The 17,361-nt window shown below is 37.8% G+C and overlaps 1 protein-coding gene and 1 pseudogene across 1 annotated transcript in view; both read right to left on the bottom strand.

Annotated features, from left to right (window-relative positions):
* Positions 1-4,154: 4,154 nt before the first annotated feature.
* MNAT1 (MNAT1 component of CDK activating kinase) overlaps positions 4,155-17,361 on the bottom strand; it is a 200,029-nt gene continuing 186,822 nt past the window's right edge. The window contains exon 8 of the mRNA XM_070418867.1: positions 4,155-4,605. Coding sequence (XP_070274968.1) covers positions 4,485-4,605 — 121 coding nt within the window. The 3' untranslated portion in view covers positions 4,155-4,484. The remainder of the gene's footprint in view (positions 4,606-17,361) is intronic.
* Positions 6,371-8,765, bottom strand: LOC139010203 (melanoma inhibitory activity protein 2-like; annotated as a pseudogene).

Raw genomic sequence — 17,361 nt, forward strand, 5'->3', positions numbered from 1 at the left:
TCACTCAGAAGTCAGAGAAAAGGAGACCTTGGAGACAGGTTCAGGGGGTTGTCCTGGGATGAGCTGAAGCTGCCCATTGCTCCCCAAGTTGGAAGTCCCAAGGGATCTCTTAGGTTAGGGGATACATGCATGTGGGAGAAGGGAATGGCACAGGAATACTCCTTGAAGAGAGAGTGCACTGGGACCTTCATTTTTAAGGGTTTTTAAAGGCTGGGCATTTAGGGGAGGAGGTCTTAGGGGCAGATCAAAAGAATATTCATCAGCTTTATGCTAATGTACCAACATGAGATTTATTCTCTTACTGTCTGTCCTTGGGTGTGGTTGGCAAATGGCACTTAATTAGATTTCTGTTATGTCTCCCTGAGTAGGGTGATTTAAACTATTAACCCTCTGGTTGGAGAGAAGTGCAAATCACTTACCCTTAGTATCCTTAGTTTGGGGAAGATAGGACTTACTAGGTGGCTGCAAACTGCTGTTTTAACTATCTTTAAGTTTCCCTATTCCGTTTGTCCTGGAGTTTTCCTAGCTTTTTACTATTCTATAACAAAAAGATGTTTTTTTTTAAAGGTGAAATGTATAAAATCTCATTACAGATAACCATTAACAGGTGATAATTTACAATTGATTTTAATGATAGGAAACACTTAGAATCCCCATTAAAGGAAATGTTATTCCTCCCAAAAAACGCATTACAAAAAATACTCAATTATATCTGGAATTTTGTTAATTAAAAAATTGTGCCAGTTTATCTATTGTTATATAAGTACCTATTTTAATGTCCTCAATTTTGCTTAGTCCACAAAGCCTAATATATTTACAATCTAGCCCTACAGAAAAAGCTTTGAGGAGCCCTGATCCAAGTCATTAATTACAAACTCAAATGCCTTCAGAAGCCAGACAGGTAATATAAGTTGATGAAGACAATCAATGATAAGAAGTGTAGAAAAGTAATGAATTGGAGCCTTTATTCCTTATCTAATGGCACTTTAAAAAATCATTTTGAAACTCAACCCAACCTCAAGCAAGAACTTGAGGGCTAATTTAGCCAGGGATTACTAGTTTGGGACTTCTAATTTTATTACCCTCCTTTCCCTCCCAGGGAGAAGTATGTAGGTCAGGGGTCAGCAAACTTTCTATAATGGGCCAGATAGTATTTTAGGCTTCATAAGTCATAATAAGGTCTGTAGCTTCTCAACTCTGCCATAGTAGCCCAAACGTAGCCATAGACAATACATAAACACTGTGTTCCCAAAAAACTCTATTTATGGACACTGAAATTTGACTTTCATATGCTTTTCATGTATTAAAAAGTATATTAATCTTTAGGCATTTTTCAAACTTGAAAACAATGTAGACACCAATCTCAGCTTACAGAGCATACAAAAGCAGGCAGTCCTTGGATTTGGCCAGGGGTCAATAGTTCGCCTCCTCTTGATCTATTCTAGGTGAAGAAAATTAATTGCAAGTAGGAATAAAATTTTCTAGTACTGTATGTGCTAGGTTATGAATATTAAGTACGGGTAAAAATGATGTTATTTGTACATGTAAAGTGGTAAGATTCCTGCCTCCATTTAGTCATGCCTTAATTAGACAAAATATGCAGTATGTAGTTGTAAAGAAAACATAATCCTTAAATGCTTCTATTAACATTTTAACACCCCCCCTCCCCCCGCCCTTTTCCCTCAGCATGGATGCATGGATAAATGAATGTGTGATTATTTAATTATTTAAATCTAGGCCCTCTCTAAACTTTCTGATGGTGATGGCTGATAATAACTAAACTCTTGATGAATCCACTAGAAACTGACAGCTCATTAGATAGAATTTTTAATTTTGTTAATTTTTGACAAGTTTTGTGCCACCTTAAATTGAAATGATTATCTCATCACCTGTTGACAGCCTAAAGATAACTTCTAAAAAAAGCATAGATCAAATATTTATTGAATGAAATTAAGGAATAATGCACCCAACTATGATATAAATGTATTCAATACCACTAATATCTGCTTAAAAGGAGGAGAGTAGTTAATGGTCAATCATGTTCTATGTCATGAATTTCTTAACTTCTCTCAGGATATCAAGAAGGTTATTTAGATTATGTCATTTATATCTCATAAAAAAACTAGGTACTTGATACATAAAAGTTCTTTGAAATCTTAAGATTTCTACTCAGATGATTTTACACAGCTGTTGTTTGTAAGTTTGAACCTGACAGTCATCTCAAGAGCACGGACTCTGGAGTTTGACCACTTGGATTCAAATCCAAATTCTGCTACTTTTAGGTTGTGTTGACCTTTGTGAAGTTATTTGCCCTTTCTAAATAACTTGCCTCAGCTTCTCCATCTGTTAAAGTGGGGAAAATAGTACTAACACTGTTGTAAGGATTAGAAAATGCACAAAGCAGGCAGCATCATACTTGGCACATGCTCAGTAGTTGTTAGCTATTACTTCTGTGCTAGTAAAATGTTAAAAGTAGTAATTCATGCCAATGGTTGAGCATCCACCCATGAACAAAGAGGTCACTGGTTTGATTCCATCAGGGCACATGCCCAGGTTGCTGGCTTGATCCCCAGTAGGGGGCGTGCAGGAGACAGCAGATGGATGATGTTTCTCCCTCATCAATGTTTCTATCTCTCTCCCTCTTTCTCTAAAAAGAAATAAAAACATTTTAAAAAAAAAGTAATTCATGTAGATAAAAGACTTATACAACCTTTTGTCTCCAAGAGGAAATCACTGGAAGGATAGGGAATAACCTAATCAATTTAGAATATTTCTGTTATTTAGTGAATTATTGTCATTAGGTTAGCTTTCACCATTCCCTTTGATCTAATAGGATCATTTAACAACTCCTAAATTCTGCCTATTTAACAAAACATGGCAATAGTAAGGGCAAAATATTTAGAAAGACACAGAAGTTTTGGAATGTATTTGCCAAATCAAGTGCAGGCAATTCCCACAATAATAAGATAGGCTCAAAAAAGTTTCAAAAGTTTTTGAAATGTTCTATTAATTAATTCCATTTAAATACATGATGCAAGGTACTGAGAACTAGTAATAGTGTTTCTTTTTGAAAGACAATACCTAGCTTTGTCAGCAGAGTAGACAGAGCAAAGCCTTAACTATAGGTCCAAAGTTTTCACTGTTCTTTGAATAGATTTATAGATTATATCAAAAATGCTAATTCTCAGTTGGGGAATACTAATAGATAAGAGAAACAGGATGCAGCCTCATAGAGTATAGATAAAACTAGACTTCAAAACAAAAAACCTGTTTTCTAATTCTGGCTTTTTACTAACTTGTGTATATGATCTTGCCCTACTCAATTATTTGATGCCTTGGTGTTCTCAAGTATCAAAGATGGTTAGAAGTACTGTAAAGATGAAGATGTACTCCTGAAATTAATACTTGCTTAGTCAAGTAAGATGGAGTTGTTACATAAGGATATTTCACACAACTTTCCACTCATAAAATTAACATCTGCTAAAATGGGGATTTGATAGGAAATCCCTTAATTTGCTTGAGAAACTATGTCCCATATCCAGTGGTCTATATAATAATCATAAATGGTAGAGATCCAACAAATATCCATCCTATCCACATCCAAACTCTTTAAGCAAAATCCTGGGTATACTAAAAATCTTTGAAGTTTCAACAGAAACTACATCAGAGTCTCATAAGGAAATTTCATTTAAAATGTATCCATTCCAGTTGGTCTCCAAAGTTTCATCATAAAATGAGTTCACTTTGGAGGTGAAAGGTGCCATTTAAGTATTAAGTTTTATTAACTTACTTCTTTGAATTTGTCATTAAAGCAGGTTAATACTCTTTTCTAGTTTATCCTAAGTATGGCTCACAGCTGGAAACTGTAACACCTTGATCAAGGTTTGTCTCACTTTCCACTGCTCAAAACAGGCACTGAGTCCTTAATATTAAAACAGTGACTTTATCACAGGTCAGGTTTTACTTGCCATAACTTTCTGGTAGAAGGAAATATATCCACTTGTCTGGACTAGTATTAAGAAGACATTGGGAAAATAAGGAACATTTTATGAGAAGAAATAATAGACTTGGATATTAACACTAAATGTTGTATTCAAATGGCATTTTATAATGTGTTCAAGTAAAACACTGTAATAAGAGAAAAACCACAAAACTTAGCATAAAGTCTAGCTTTATTTTTAAAGAGATTTTACAAGTCTGTCAATTTCAAATATACATAGGTATATTATTCATATCTTTCATCAGATGAGGCTTCAATCCCTCTCAAAAAATATAAGTAAAAAATCTTTTCCCCACAAATATGTTTGCACTATATTGCTCAGCTTAGTTCTGAAATGTTCTCTTTATAAATACTTCAGCACAGCTGCTATGCTGATACTATTGTTGTGCAACTACATATGGCTACAAGTTTACAGGTCTGCTTTACTTTAGTCAGCTCCCTAGCTCTGCTCCCAGGTCCAAATCTTATTAAGGAAGAATAAAGGTTAACTGGCCTGCCAGAAAAGCCCACTGAATGCATCCTGTAGTGCTCTGTGGCAAGCAAGAGAAGAAGTATAGCCTCCAGCAAGGTCCTGTGGAGAGGCAGCTCTGACGTGGTTTAAATACCTAAAAAACAAAACAAAAATGTAGCATTGATATAAAAAGCACATAAAATTGGTAACATTTTAAAAAGCGATGGTAAAGCTGTGGATGAAAAAGAGGCCACATACTAAACCTAACAAGTTCAGGGAGGCCTGCATAGCAGGCCTTACAAACTCAGATATCTAAAGTAACCACATAGGACAGTCTGAAATTAGAACTTCATAACTAAAAGCAAGGCATGGTGTGTAGTCCTGTCCTAGACAGGTATCTTCCTTGACAAAGGTCAATCTTTACCTTACCTAAACCTGTCTATTGTCTTTTGCATTTATGATAACACTAGAGGCCCAATGCATGAAATTCAAGCACAGGTAGGGTCCCTAGGCCTGGCCTGCGATCAGGGCAGATTATCCCCGGCTGACAGCAGCCGGCCCTGCCCCTAGCCACCAACGCTGCCGGTCGCCCTCCATTTGTGGGGCGACCAGAGGGGCGATTGGGGCCCTGTTTGCTAGCACTGGCCTTGGCCTGGTGCCGCCCGCATCTGCCGCCACCCACCCCCAGTTCCCATTCCCCATCAGGCGATCGGAGCCTGCTGGCCAGGGTGAGGTACCAAGAGGTTGGCTGTTCCCACCCACTCGCTGGCCCCGCCCCCCACCGCCAGTCGCCCTCTGTATGTGGGGTGACCAGTGGGGCGATTAGGGCCCCGCTCACTCGCACCCACCTTGGCCTGGCACGGCCCGTGTCCGCTGCCACCCACCCCCGGTTCCCCATCAGGCAATCGGGGCCTGCAGGCTGGGGGCAGCTCCTGAGTTGAGCGTCTGCCCCCTGGTGGTCAGTGCGCATCATAGCGACTGGTCGTTCCGCTGTCCGGTCTAATTGCATATTACACTTTATATATATATATAGATAGGAATGTCAGGGTAATTTCTTTTTTCCATACTCCTCAGGGCACAATTTCCCATCAGAGCAGAGACCACAAGACCCTCTCATTGTTATTGTTATCCTGTTAATTGTCAACTGTTAACTATCCTATACCCACTAATGTAAAAGAAGTATGTGTCTATTTGAGTTATTTTTATGCAATCCGAGATATCACTGGGCTTTGCTTTCCCCCACCTCCCTAATCTACCACTAATGGATTTCATGTAACTCCCCTTAGGCTTGCCTCCTCCTCTGATTGTAGTGTATAAAATAAGGTGCAAAACTGTCATCCTCTGGAGCATTTTCTCAATCCCTTGAGCTTTTTGCTTCCCAGCAATTATCAGTTTGGCTCAAATAAACTCATAAAAATTCTTACAGGTTCGGACATTTCCTATGTTGACAAGCAGATTCAAATTTTAAAGAGGAATTCTGATTTGAAATGTACATCTGATGAGAGAAAAGCTCTCCTTTCAGATGAAGGTCAACCCCATGGTGAGGGACCATATGGGGAATGCTCTCTGCCAAATGCTGTACAGTACTTGGAACATCAAGCGCATAAAGATCTTTTTCTCAAAGTTCAATTTAAGTCTCAGTTAATTTTTGTCTGAGGGAGGAATATTTTTTCCTTAAATCATTGAGGTTTCTTTCAGCAGTCTGAGTTGCCAATCAATTATCATGTGCTTTCTTCTCAAGGGAATAATCTGCCCTTGATAAGAATGAATGGTTCTCGCCCTAGCCAGTTTGGCTCAGTGGATAGAGCGTCGGCCTGCAGACTGAAAGGTCCCAGGTTCGATTCTGGTCAAGGGCACGTACCTTGGTTGTGGGCACATCCCCAGTAGGGAGTGTGCAGGATGCAGCTGAATCGATGTTTCTCTCTCATGGATGTTTCTAACTCTCTATCCCTCTCCCTTCCTCTCTGTAAAAAATCAATAAAATATATTTTTTAAAAAATGAATGGTTCTCTCCAATTCTTCAAGATCTTTGGCTCGCTTTCTATAGGTCTCCAACTCTTCAGCTACATGGCTGATCTTTTCCACCTGCTTTAGAAAGTTTTTCCTTTTTCTCTCTAACAGGTAATTTTCTTCTGTTATTTTCCTAAGAAGTATGATTACATTTACTTGATACAGGTTAGCCATTACTTTAAGTTTGTGCTGAAGCTTTTGAGTCTCATTTTCAAGCTGTTCACTTTCTGACTGTAAAGATGCTTCTTCATTCTGAAGATTTTCAGTACACTCTATAAGCTCTTCCTTTGTTTTTTCTACTTCAGTTAATTGAGTGTATATTTGGTTTCTTTCTCCTTCAAGGGTTTTTAAAGAAGCCTTTAGCTTAGCAGGATGAATCAGCTTCTTCAAAGCTCCTTTTGGTTGATTGTCTAAGAATGCACCATTTTATGAATCACTCTTCATTACCAATTCCAAGTTATCCCTTAAGTCTTCTCCTAGCACAGCAGCCCACTCTTGCTGCAAGCATTCATTTCATCAGAGACTTGATCTGATTTTCATTATCACATAGAATTTGTTTTGCATATACTTTGGAGTCTTCAATGTTATTTTCTGTTTATTATGTTCACTCATTTTTTTCATTCTTCAGCTTCTTGTAAAAGCTGTTTCTGGTTTTCCTGAAGTTGGGAATTTTCACTCAAAGCATCTTACGGCTCTCTTAAGTCCTTCATTCGTTTGAAATAATTTTGAAGGTTGCTTTGGCTTCAGCTACCTGTGATTTGAATGATTCTCATTCATCTTCCAAGGACTGGATCCTTTTTTGAAATATCCACCATCAATTCAAATTGCTCAGAATGTTTCGATTTCTCTCCCTTTAACTTTTTCTAGAAAGAGTATCACTTCCTCAAATGCAGATTTGGAAGAGTTCAGCTTTTCACAGATTGCCTCCAAACTTTAAGCTTCTGTTGACTCCTTCTCAAAGCTGGAATCCTTTAATGACTAAGCTGCATTCTGTCCAGAACTCAAACCCACACCGGGCAATAGCAACCAGACCACTACCGAGCTGTGTGTGCGGGGAGGGGGAAAGTGTGGGCGGGGCGGGGGGGAGGGGCGATGCTGGAGGACAAGGCGCCAGCAAGCCTCGTGTCCAAGCTATATGCTGGGGAGCCTTGGCCCCTATGTTATGATTTGCGTCCCGAAGGTCCAAGCCAAGAGCCTGAGATTTTCCCTCTCCTCGCCACACACACCTCAGTTTAGTTTCCGCCAGGCCAAGCCAGGCACCTGCCAGAAGGCGGGATTCATGCTACTACTTTAGCGAGGTTCACAGACATGTCCCGGCCTTTGCTCTTAAAGGGGCTGGCACTCTACCTGGCAAAGCTACTCCACCTTTGAAGTCCAGGAACTCAGGGCTGAGAAAATGAGATTTGGCTCAGGCTCTGCACTGTGGTATGGGCCACTCAGTCCAGATAACAAGGACTTTGGCCCAGGACACACATACTCCACCCCCCAAACACACTCTCTACGGGGTGACCTTGAGGCTCCCCCTGGAGTCCCCTCCATGCAGCCCGGTTGAGCGCTGCACACCGCACTCCTGGACCAGGGGCCAGCGGCAGCCCCAATCCACAGCGCTTTCTTCTTGCAGCCCTGTAAGAGCCCATGGATGCTCAGAGGAACCTGCCAGTCCGGGAAAACGGGTCGCACCATTTGTGGCAGGATTTTTGGCAATATTTTATAAGCCCTTCAGACCTATATTTAATTTATAGAGGATTTATTTATAATGATGAACCCTTAAAGCACAGAGCTTGGGACAATCGCAGCTTGTTTCTGTCTTCATTACAAAACCAAGGATTTTGGGGTTGACTGATTATGTTTATTTGGGCAAAGACACATTTACTTAAGTCTTCTTTTATGAATACTCTGCTGAGTTCTGCTCGCCATACTGTTTTTTCATTCGCTTTATATTAGTGTGATATTGCCTACTACCCTATGATAATTTATACTTTTTTTTGTTTTCTTTTAAAAAGGTTACTTTTGTTCGAATTTATTTGAAAGCATTCTTAGAGGTCATTTGTGGGAACAGCTTGGATAAAGATGGACCAATTGCCTGTCACTCTTTGTAAGTCCCCATGCAACTAATCTAATCCTTTATCGTTCATTACATTTTTTTTAAAACCTTCATCTCTATTTTTTATCCTTCCTATAATTAAAATATAATAAAATTTTAAGTGAAGAGTAAGTGTGCATACATGAATAAAAAGTTGTACTCACTGTCAAAAGGATATCAGAATAGAGAATGATCTTGGAAGATTGTTGTGTTATAGACATTTGCACACTGAACTCTATTCCTGTTATTAAGGAATTACAGATGGGGAAGGCTTATCTATTCAGCATTCACAGGGGTGGGCAAAAGTAAGTTTAATTCTAGTTACAATACAAATAAATAGCACAATAGTTAATAATACAAGAATAAACTCTGTTTTGTGTACTCAACTGTAAACCTACTTTTGCCAACCCTGTATGTTCTGAAACAAATACATAAACAACTGAGAGAAGAGAACCTACTAGTAGTTTCAAAATTACAAAATATATTGTCTCCTTCTTTTACAGGAAAGGAAACCTTAGAAAATTTCATGTTAAAGAAATCTCTGAGACTGAGTCTGAGTTCAAAAGAATGTCCCAATTAGTAAATACAGAAGAATCTTTTGAACTGATTTCAAAAGACAGTGTAAAGACACTATTTTTCTTCAATCACATGTAATTATTTAGCAACTCAAACTTTCTACCTTGATTAAGGTAGATAAACAGGCCTAAAAAAAATTGGAGAATCCTATCCAAAGAAGGGCAACTTGTTAGCATGACTACCAGCACTGTTGCAAAACAAATATTTCCAGCTTTGCATTAATGCCTAGTTTAAGAAACCACATTGTTACTTCAGGCCTCAGGAAGTAAAGGAGCTTCACCCACCTTAGAATTACGGGTAGGGCAAATGAATAAATCAGGCACCAGAACATTTTAATAACTTGGAAACTTTTCTACTCATTCCTTCAAACTTCCTGTGTGTCAAAGTCTTGATGCATGAGCAACTTATTATTTCTAACATAATAACAAGTCTGTTTTTCATTTGTATCCATGTTTAATAAGCTTGTGTGATTAAAAAAATATATGGCGATATAAGAGGCCAAATAGAAAAAGTGGTCAAAGTAAGACGCGGTGTAAGCTCCTGGAATTGGCTGTAATTTATTCACATTGCCACAAATCAAGGTGTTAACTCAATCCTTTGCTTCTCTGCCAAGGGGAAAAGGGGAAAGTGGAAGGAAAAGAGAAATAAATATTTATTGAGCAATGACCTCCAAACTTTTTTTATAATATATTTATAGCAGTAAAAAATATTTGAGCATGCATCTCCAAAATGTATATACTTATTTATAAATTATATACATTTAGTAGTATATAATACATAATTATACACATAATATACTAACATAATAAGTATATTATAAAATATATACTAATTAAAGGATGAGATAAAGATACTTAATACAAGTTCCAATAATTCCTCCCTGTATCCTATCTTACATATCCTGGTGGAATGAATCCCACTTTGGAAACTACTATTATTAAATCGTCATTGTCAAACTCTTGATAAAACTTTAGGTCCCACAGAATTTAAATAAGAATTCACCAAATCTACTGCATGGTCATAAAAATATCTGTTTATTACCTCCCAGAACACAATAAAACGGAAAACTGTTAAGACTCTGATGCACGAGACATGAGGTAAGTGTTAAATCACCTTAGAAAATCTAAAAATCAACCTGGCACAGCATAAAATCACTGGGAACTAAATAACTATCACACAAGTAATAAGTGAATAATAGTTTTTACGAGTATCTTGGAAATGCTGTTTTATTCCTGATATAAGTTTCCACCTAATTTTTTATCATTACTCCAGATAATGTATCAGACTTTATCCTTTCCTCAGACTCTCAAAAGAAAAGCATAGTCTTGGCTCCAGTGGCTGTTCACTCATGGCAAAATTCAAGCACCACAGAGGAATGCCTGTCAACCTTCACAAGCCAACTATCCTAAACGAGAACTGGTTTTCATCGTGGTAATGCAAACCACTATGCAGCTAGCTGTTTTGATTCATCACATTTTGGTACAACTTGCTTCTGGGAAAGTTGAGTCATACCATCTCTGGCTTGGCAATTCAAGCATAAACCTGCAGTGTACATACAGCTTTTTATATGTTATCCTGAGAAACCTGAAACAGCTGCACTGCTGGCAGGAAAACACAGGACCACCAGTAAAATATCCAAAACAGTTGCATCTTTTAATTTATGACTGTGCACTGTTTCCATAAAAAGTATATAAAACAGTTCAACTTTTTATAGGTAAAATGTAATAAACAGTCATACTCGGTGATGCCATAAATGTGTAAAAAAAGTTTATTTAAAATGATTAATTAGTGTTTGAAAATAGTGTTTCTTGAACACAGTCATAATCCAGCGCAATGAGCAAATATTTTTATATTTGAGTTATTAATGCTAAGTTGTAGATTCTCACTGCCCAAACCAAGTCAATTAAAATTTCTCTGCATAGCACTGAAGAAAATGCATTTCCCTTCTAGCAATCATTTACATGAAACATGTCTGTGAGAATGATTCTTTAAAGATCTGCCTATTTACATTGCTGTTTTTGATCTCTAGGGCTGCACAAAACCGTTACTGTTACATATTTTAACCTATCCTCACCATGGGAACCCACATTAATTCCAATTTTCAAAAATAAAACATAGTTCATTCTGTTATTCAACTCTGGGCTTTATTTTCTAGGTACCTTAACTTAATGTTCTTAAACACTTTAATTATTGTGGTACACCAAAGTATTTTCAAGGATCTGCCACATTGAAACCACACAAAGAGAATTTTGTATTTTGCCTACTTTTTCACATTAATCCACATCTGTGTTATTTTAATTCTTTCATGACCGTTACAAGTACATCACTGAATAGTATTCCTGGGGTTTCTGGCAGAGGTCAGTATCATTTCATGTACACCTTTATACAACTGAATGAGGAAGAAGTCTTAGCCAAATTTATTTCCAAAAGTCAAGCTCAGTTGGATTTTGGAGCCCAGAGGTAATTGCTCTGACTATTTAGCCAATCCCAGGGCAGTATTTCTGTTTTTCATGGGTTTATTTTAAATACCTGTAAATCTTATAAGCAGAAACCAAGGAGGGGAAAAAAGAAGTTTGCTTATTTTGGTATCTATACCTTATTATACCTTATTTTTACTAAAAGCAGACTAAACTCAAAGATTTAAAAATCATACCTTTGACTATTTTCTTAATAAGGCTTTAAAAAAGTATGTTTTCAAAAGCATGTCTAAGATAATTCCTGTACAAAGGGTATCTTATGCCCTAACTTACACTCAGTCTAAAGTTGCCTTCCTTTGCCATTACCCATCAAAATCCCTTTCAAACAAACTTCGGAGAAGGGGGAGGAAAGGAGGCAATGGATCCTTAGAGGGGAGTAAGCTTTAGAAAACCACATTGAAGTTTGTTCCCGAACTTTGATTTCCTACACTGTCATTTTCTTCTGTTACATTTAGCAGCTTTTGCTCCCAAAGAAGGTGGTATAATTTACACTTAGCTTCAGAAAAGACTTCATTTTCTCTGTTCTTTAACATAAGAGAGTTCCTCTGAGATTACTCTTTTACCATTTCCCTTCCTTTAAAAGCCCTATATTGACCATCTGGCTGAAGTCTTGGACTCAGCTCATTTTAGTGCTATTCAACAATGCTTTGAGTTCTGAGTGAGGGGCAGAGGGCAGGGTCGTCACTCAAGACCAAGAGGCAGTACTCTTCCCCTCCAGTCATAACCTCCCCATGAAAACCCTTAAAAAACTTTGGCTCCAGAGAATCAAAGAATCTTGGAATTTAAATTGAAATGAAAATGTGAAGTTCATGTTAGTTCCCTCTACCTCAAATTACCAGGCCCTATGGAGAGTTAAAAGAAAAAAAAAATAGAGTTAAAAACTTGGACTGGTTTAAACTAAGAAAGGGAGTGAACTCTAGAGACTAAGATTTTATTTTTACAAGGTGGCCCATTTTTTAAAGTTTGCATTTAAAGCCATCCTGCATTAAACAGACCAGTTCCAAGTAGTTCTGCCTCCTAGCCTACAAAATTTAAATATAAGTACCATTAAGAGAGATCAGCCATCTGATCTCAGCTGTCAAGATCAAGAGCTCTTGTAAGAAATTCAGCCAAAGCTATAAAAGATTTACATTAACAACCTGGAGTCTAACTCAATGAGATTTAAAAACAATCAGAGCAATAGTGTGCTCAGACAATTAACACTAAAGAGCAGAAATATTCTGAAAACCGAGGTTAGTGCGCAGGTATCCTAATTTAATCATGAGGTCAGAATAATGAACTATCTACAGAGGGAAATTGATCATCATATATTCTAAGACAAATGGGGAAAGCACTACATGTCAGAAATGTCCATAATTCTGAGGGCTGTTTGGTTATAAAAACATACGGCTTAATGAATTACAAGCAAAAATAGAACAAACTTCCACAAACAGTCATAATGTTTCTCTTGGCTTTATTATCTAGTTATCAAGTGAGAACACAACTTGAATAAACTAATTATTAAAGCTGTTTCAGATTTATACTACTACACTTGGTAATCAAGTGACCAATTATTTCAGACATTCAGACCATCAGAACACCAAAGCTCAGATATGGAAATTAAAAGCCACAGGATGCTCACTTGAGTCTTTCTGAACTATAACTGAAGTAAATAAACCGTGAGATTTATTGCTATCAAAGAATCCACTAGGTATTTTAGGAGAGGTAGCTATCACTGAAAGTTAATGAAACTATACAGCAAAAGGAATATTTCCTTGACTTGAGTGTGAACTATCAAACACATAGAAGATAGAACTGTAATATATTCTATGAACAACTGGCAGTTGGTAGTTCTGGATATCTCAATGGACAGACCTCTGAGAACAGATTCCATCAATTTAATACAGACAAATATAGGAATATCTCAGGAATCAGGTGTGGTGAGATAAATCTGAATAGAGCCATGAAAACAAAATCAAAAGATTTTTTATAAATCTTAAATATACTTCTCAAAATCAGATGTTTATCTCAGCAACAATTACATTTGGCTAATTTCAGTATTGTTCTTACATACTTAGATGAGAGTAAGCAGAAAAATGGTATAATGTTTTTACTTACTGATTCTTAAAACATTATGATACTCATTCCTATGAATTTATTGAAGATAATAACCAGGGGAGAGAGAAGGCAAAGTTTCATGAAAAATCTAAAAATAAATCACATTAGAGTCATATAAAAATAACCATATGTATATATGTAGATATTGTATATCCCAGTGAGGGACAAGTGCCACTTCTGTGGTGGAAATAAAATCCTATATAATAAAAGGGTAATATGTAAATTGACCCTAACAGCAGAGCGACTGGGAATCACTGGTCACTATGACACACACTGACCACCAGGGGGCAGATGCTCAATGCAGGAGCTTCCCCCTGGTGGTCAGTGTGCTCCCACAGAGGGAGCTCTGCTCAGCCACAAGCCAGGCTGATGGCTACCAGCACAGTGGTGATGGCAGGAGCCTTTCCCGCCTCCTCAGCAGCGCTAAGGATGTCCGACTGCAGCTTAGGCCTGCTCCCCACTGGCAAGTGGACATCCCCTGAGGGCTGCCGGGCTGCCAGAGGGATGTCTGACTGCCAGCTTAGGCTCAATTCCCCCAGGGAACGGGCCTAAGCCAGCAGGTGGACATCCCCCGAGGGATCCCAGACTGCAAGAGGGCACAGGCTGGGCTAAGGGACCCCCTGGAGTGCACAAATTTTTGTGCACCAGGCCTCTAGTAGGTATTATAAAAATAAATATCCTAGTTTCTAAATTTTTTTAACTTCCTTTAAAAATCTAGTGTCCAATTCTGGTTTGTCTAATGTAATTTTTTACTATGAAGTAAGTCCATGCTAACAGATGTGTGCCAAAAATTTCATCACATCTTTATAAAGGCAGGATGAGTAATTTTTCCCTAAGGGTGGGACAGGGAAAATGCAGGAATTCATATGTATGTGGCTCATTCATTCTTCAAAAAATAAAAATAAAATTACTGAGTACCTAATATGTGCCAGGTACTGAAGCAACCCTGAGAATAAAACAGCAAAGATTCCATGGACCTTGTTTTCCATGTTTTCATGGACCTTATAATTCAGCAAGGGGAAAAAAGATGTTAAATAATTAATATAATGAGAAAATCAGGGCCCTATGGGTTTGGATAAAAAGGGAAGCCAACATGAGCAAGTTTAGAAAAGGTCTCCCTAAGAAAATGATAGGTAAGTTTAGACCCAAAAGATGAGGAAGAGCCAGAGGAATAGAGCAGAGATCCAGCAGAAGAGCACATATGAAGCAGCAAGAAGCCATCGCACATACTGAGACATACAAAAAAGGTGTCTCCAGCTAAGGATGAAGCTAGAGATGTAGGCAGATAGAATCCAAAAGAAGGCCTATACAACCAATGTCACCCCAATAAATTCAATTTTGTTTAAAGTCATTATAGGAATGTTTAAGAACTGTGAAATTTATTCACAGGCCAATGGAGAGCCATTGAAAAGTTATTGTTAGGAACCTGATCATTTAAATAAGCTAAGTATTTGGCTGCATCGTGGACTGGAAAAATGCAGTTGATTATAGAGAGACTCCTTATGACAGGGATTTTTAACCTTTTTCATTTCATGGCACACATAAATCAATTACTAAAATTCTACAGCACACCAAGAAATGTATTTTGCCAATCTGACCAAAAAATAGGTATAATTTGGATTCATTAACACAAACAGCTATTGTAGTAGCTGTTGTCATTTTTTTTAATTTGGCAATCTAAGGGAAAAGACATCAGTGCCCCTGACTAAATAGTCAAGTAGTGCACAGAGAATAGTCACAACTGCAGCTGTCATTAATCCAGTCAATATTGGCATGAAAATACTGTTTGAACCATTCTTAGCTGACCTTGGTTTTAGCTAATATTATTACTTATAGCCACTAAGATTCCATATGGAGAAAACAAATTCAGTTTCGTTCCTTGTTCAATGGTAGTCAAGCACTCTCCAAAGTTTGCAAAAGGAAAACTCTTCTCATTGGTGTGGTTTTCTATTGATGGCAAACTCTCTAAACTAAAATAAACAACCTCAGTTTTCTGTCCCGCATCACTTCCCATCTTTCCCTGTACTACATAAATACATAAAGACATCATGGTTTAGCCCTAATCGGTTTAGCTCAGTGGATAGTGCGTCGGCCTGTGGACTGAAGGGTCCCAGGTTTGATTCCGGTCAAGGGCATGTACCTTGGTTGCGGGCACACACCCAGTAGGGAGTGTGCAGGAGGCAGCTGATCGATGTTTCTCTCTCATTGGTGTTTCTAACTCTCTATCCTTCTCCCTCCCTCTCTGTAAAAAAATCAATAAAATATATATTTTTTAAAAAGACATTATGGTTTAGTAGAAAAGACAAAGATTTTGGAAATGGATACATTTGACTTTGAATCCCTCCCTCCTTGAACAATTTATTAACATTATGATTTGGACAGTGCTTTTTATTTTTCAAGCCTCAGTTTCCTTAACTGTAAAAGTAAGACAACAATACCTCATAGTATTTTTTATAAGATCAAACGAGAAAAGATATGTAAAGTGTCTGGCATAGAACAGACATTCTATAAAGTGTAGTGTCCCTGTCCACCTTATGTATTCTCTTTGATACTATTAATACAAAATATGCTTTCATGATGAATAGGCTTTTCATAGCCCAAATTTCCAAAATATTTTACTTCTGCTAATTAATATGTACCTCTCCTTTTCCAACTCTGTGACTTTCCTATCTATTCTTACATCTATTCCAACAATAATAATGTTGCCCTCTCTCTTCTGCCTTTTACTGTACCCCAAATATGAAGATCTAAGTAGAGATTGTTTCTGTGTTGTTTTTTTAAATTAGACAAAATATAAGGAGTAGACCTGCTTGTTAATCTTTTACCATAAGGTAACAGAGCAACCCAAGTACACCAATACCTACTTATTAAAAAACAAAAGGGAAAAATTTTACACACATTTATATATACACAAGCATATATGTACAGATCTATATTTCACAATCCTATGCATAGCTTAGTATATTTTTTCTTTTAAAAAATATCTTTTTATTGATTTCAGAGAGGAAGGGAGAGGGAGAAAAAGAGAAACATCAATGATGAGAGAGAATCATTGACTGGCTGTCTCCTGCATGCCCCACACTGGGGATCGAGCCCGCAACCTGGGCATATGACCTGACCGAGAATCAAACCGTGACCTCCTGGTTCATAGGTCTATGCCAGGGGTGGGCAAACTTTTTGATTCGAGGGCCACAATGGGTTCTTAAACTGGACCGGAGGGCCAGAACAAAAGCATGGATGGAGTGTTTGTGTGAACTAATATAAATTCAAAGTAAACATCATTACATAAAAGGGTACGGTCTTTTTTTTTTTTTTTTTTTAGTTTTATTCATTTCAAACCGGCCGGATCCGGCCCGCGGGCCGTAGTTTGCCCACGGCTGGTCTATGCTCAACTACTGAGCCATGCCAGCTGGGCCCATAGCCTAGTATATTTTATTTCAAAAGTTAAAATGCTACATTATTTCCTCTCTCACTGTCTATCCTTCCTCTTATTCTTCATAACCAGTATTTTGATTCCCATCACCATTAAATGGCCATTTTTCTGTACTCACCCTCCTCTACCTCTCTAAAAATCTGGAGACAGCCAACAGCTATGAAATGCTCTTAGCCTCTGGCTTCTATAACAATGCCTATAATCTGGAGCACACTTCTACCCTTTGACAAATGA

This window comes from Myotis yumanensis, unplaced genomic scaffold (assembly GCF_028538775.1).
Source record: "Myotis yumanensis isolate MYYU_CA2020_CCGP unplaced genomic scaffold, mMyoYum1.0.hap1 SCAF_1, whole genome shotgun sequence".
NCBI lineage: Eukaryota > Metazoa > Chordata > Mammalia > Chiroptera > Vespertilionidae > Myotis > Myotis yumanensis.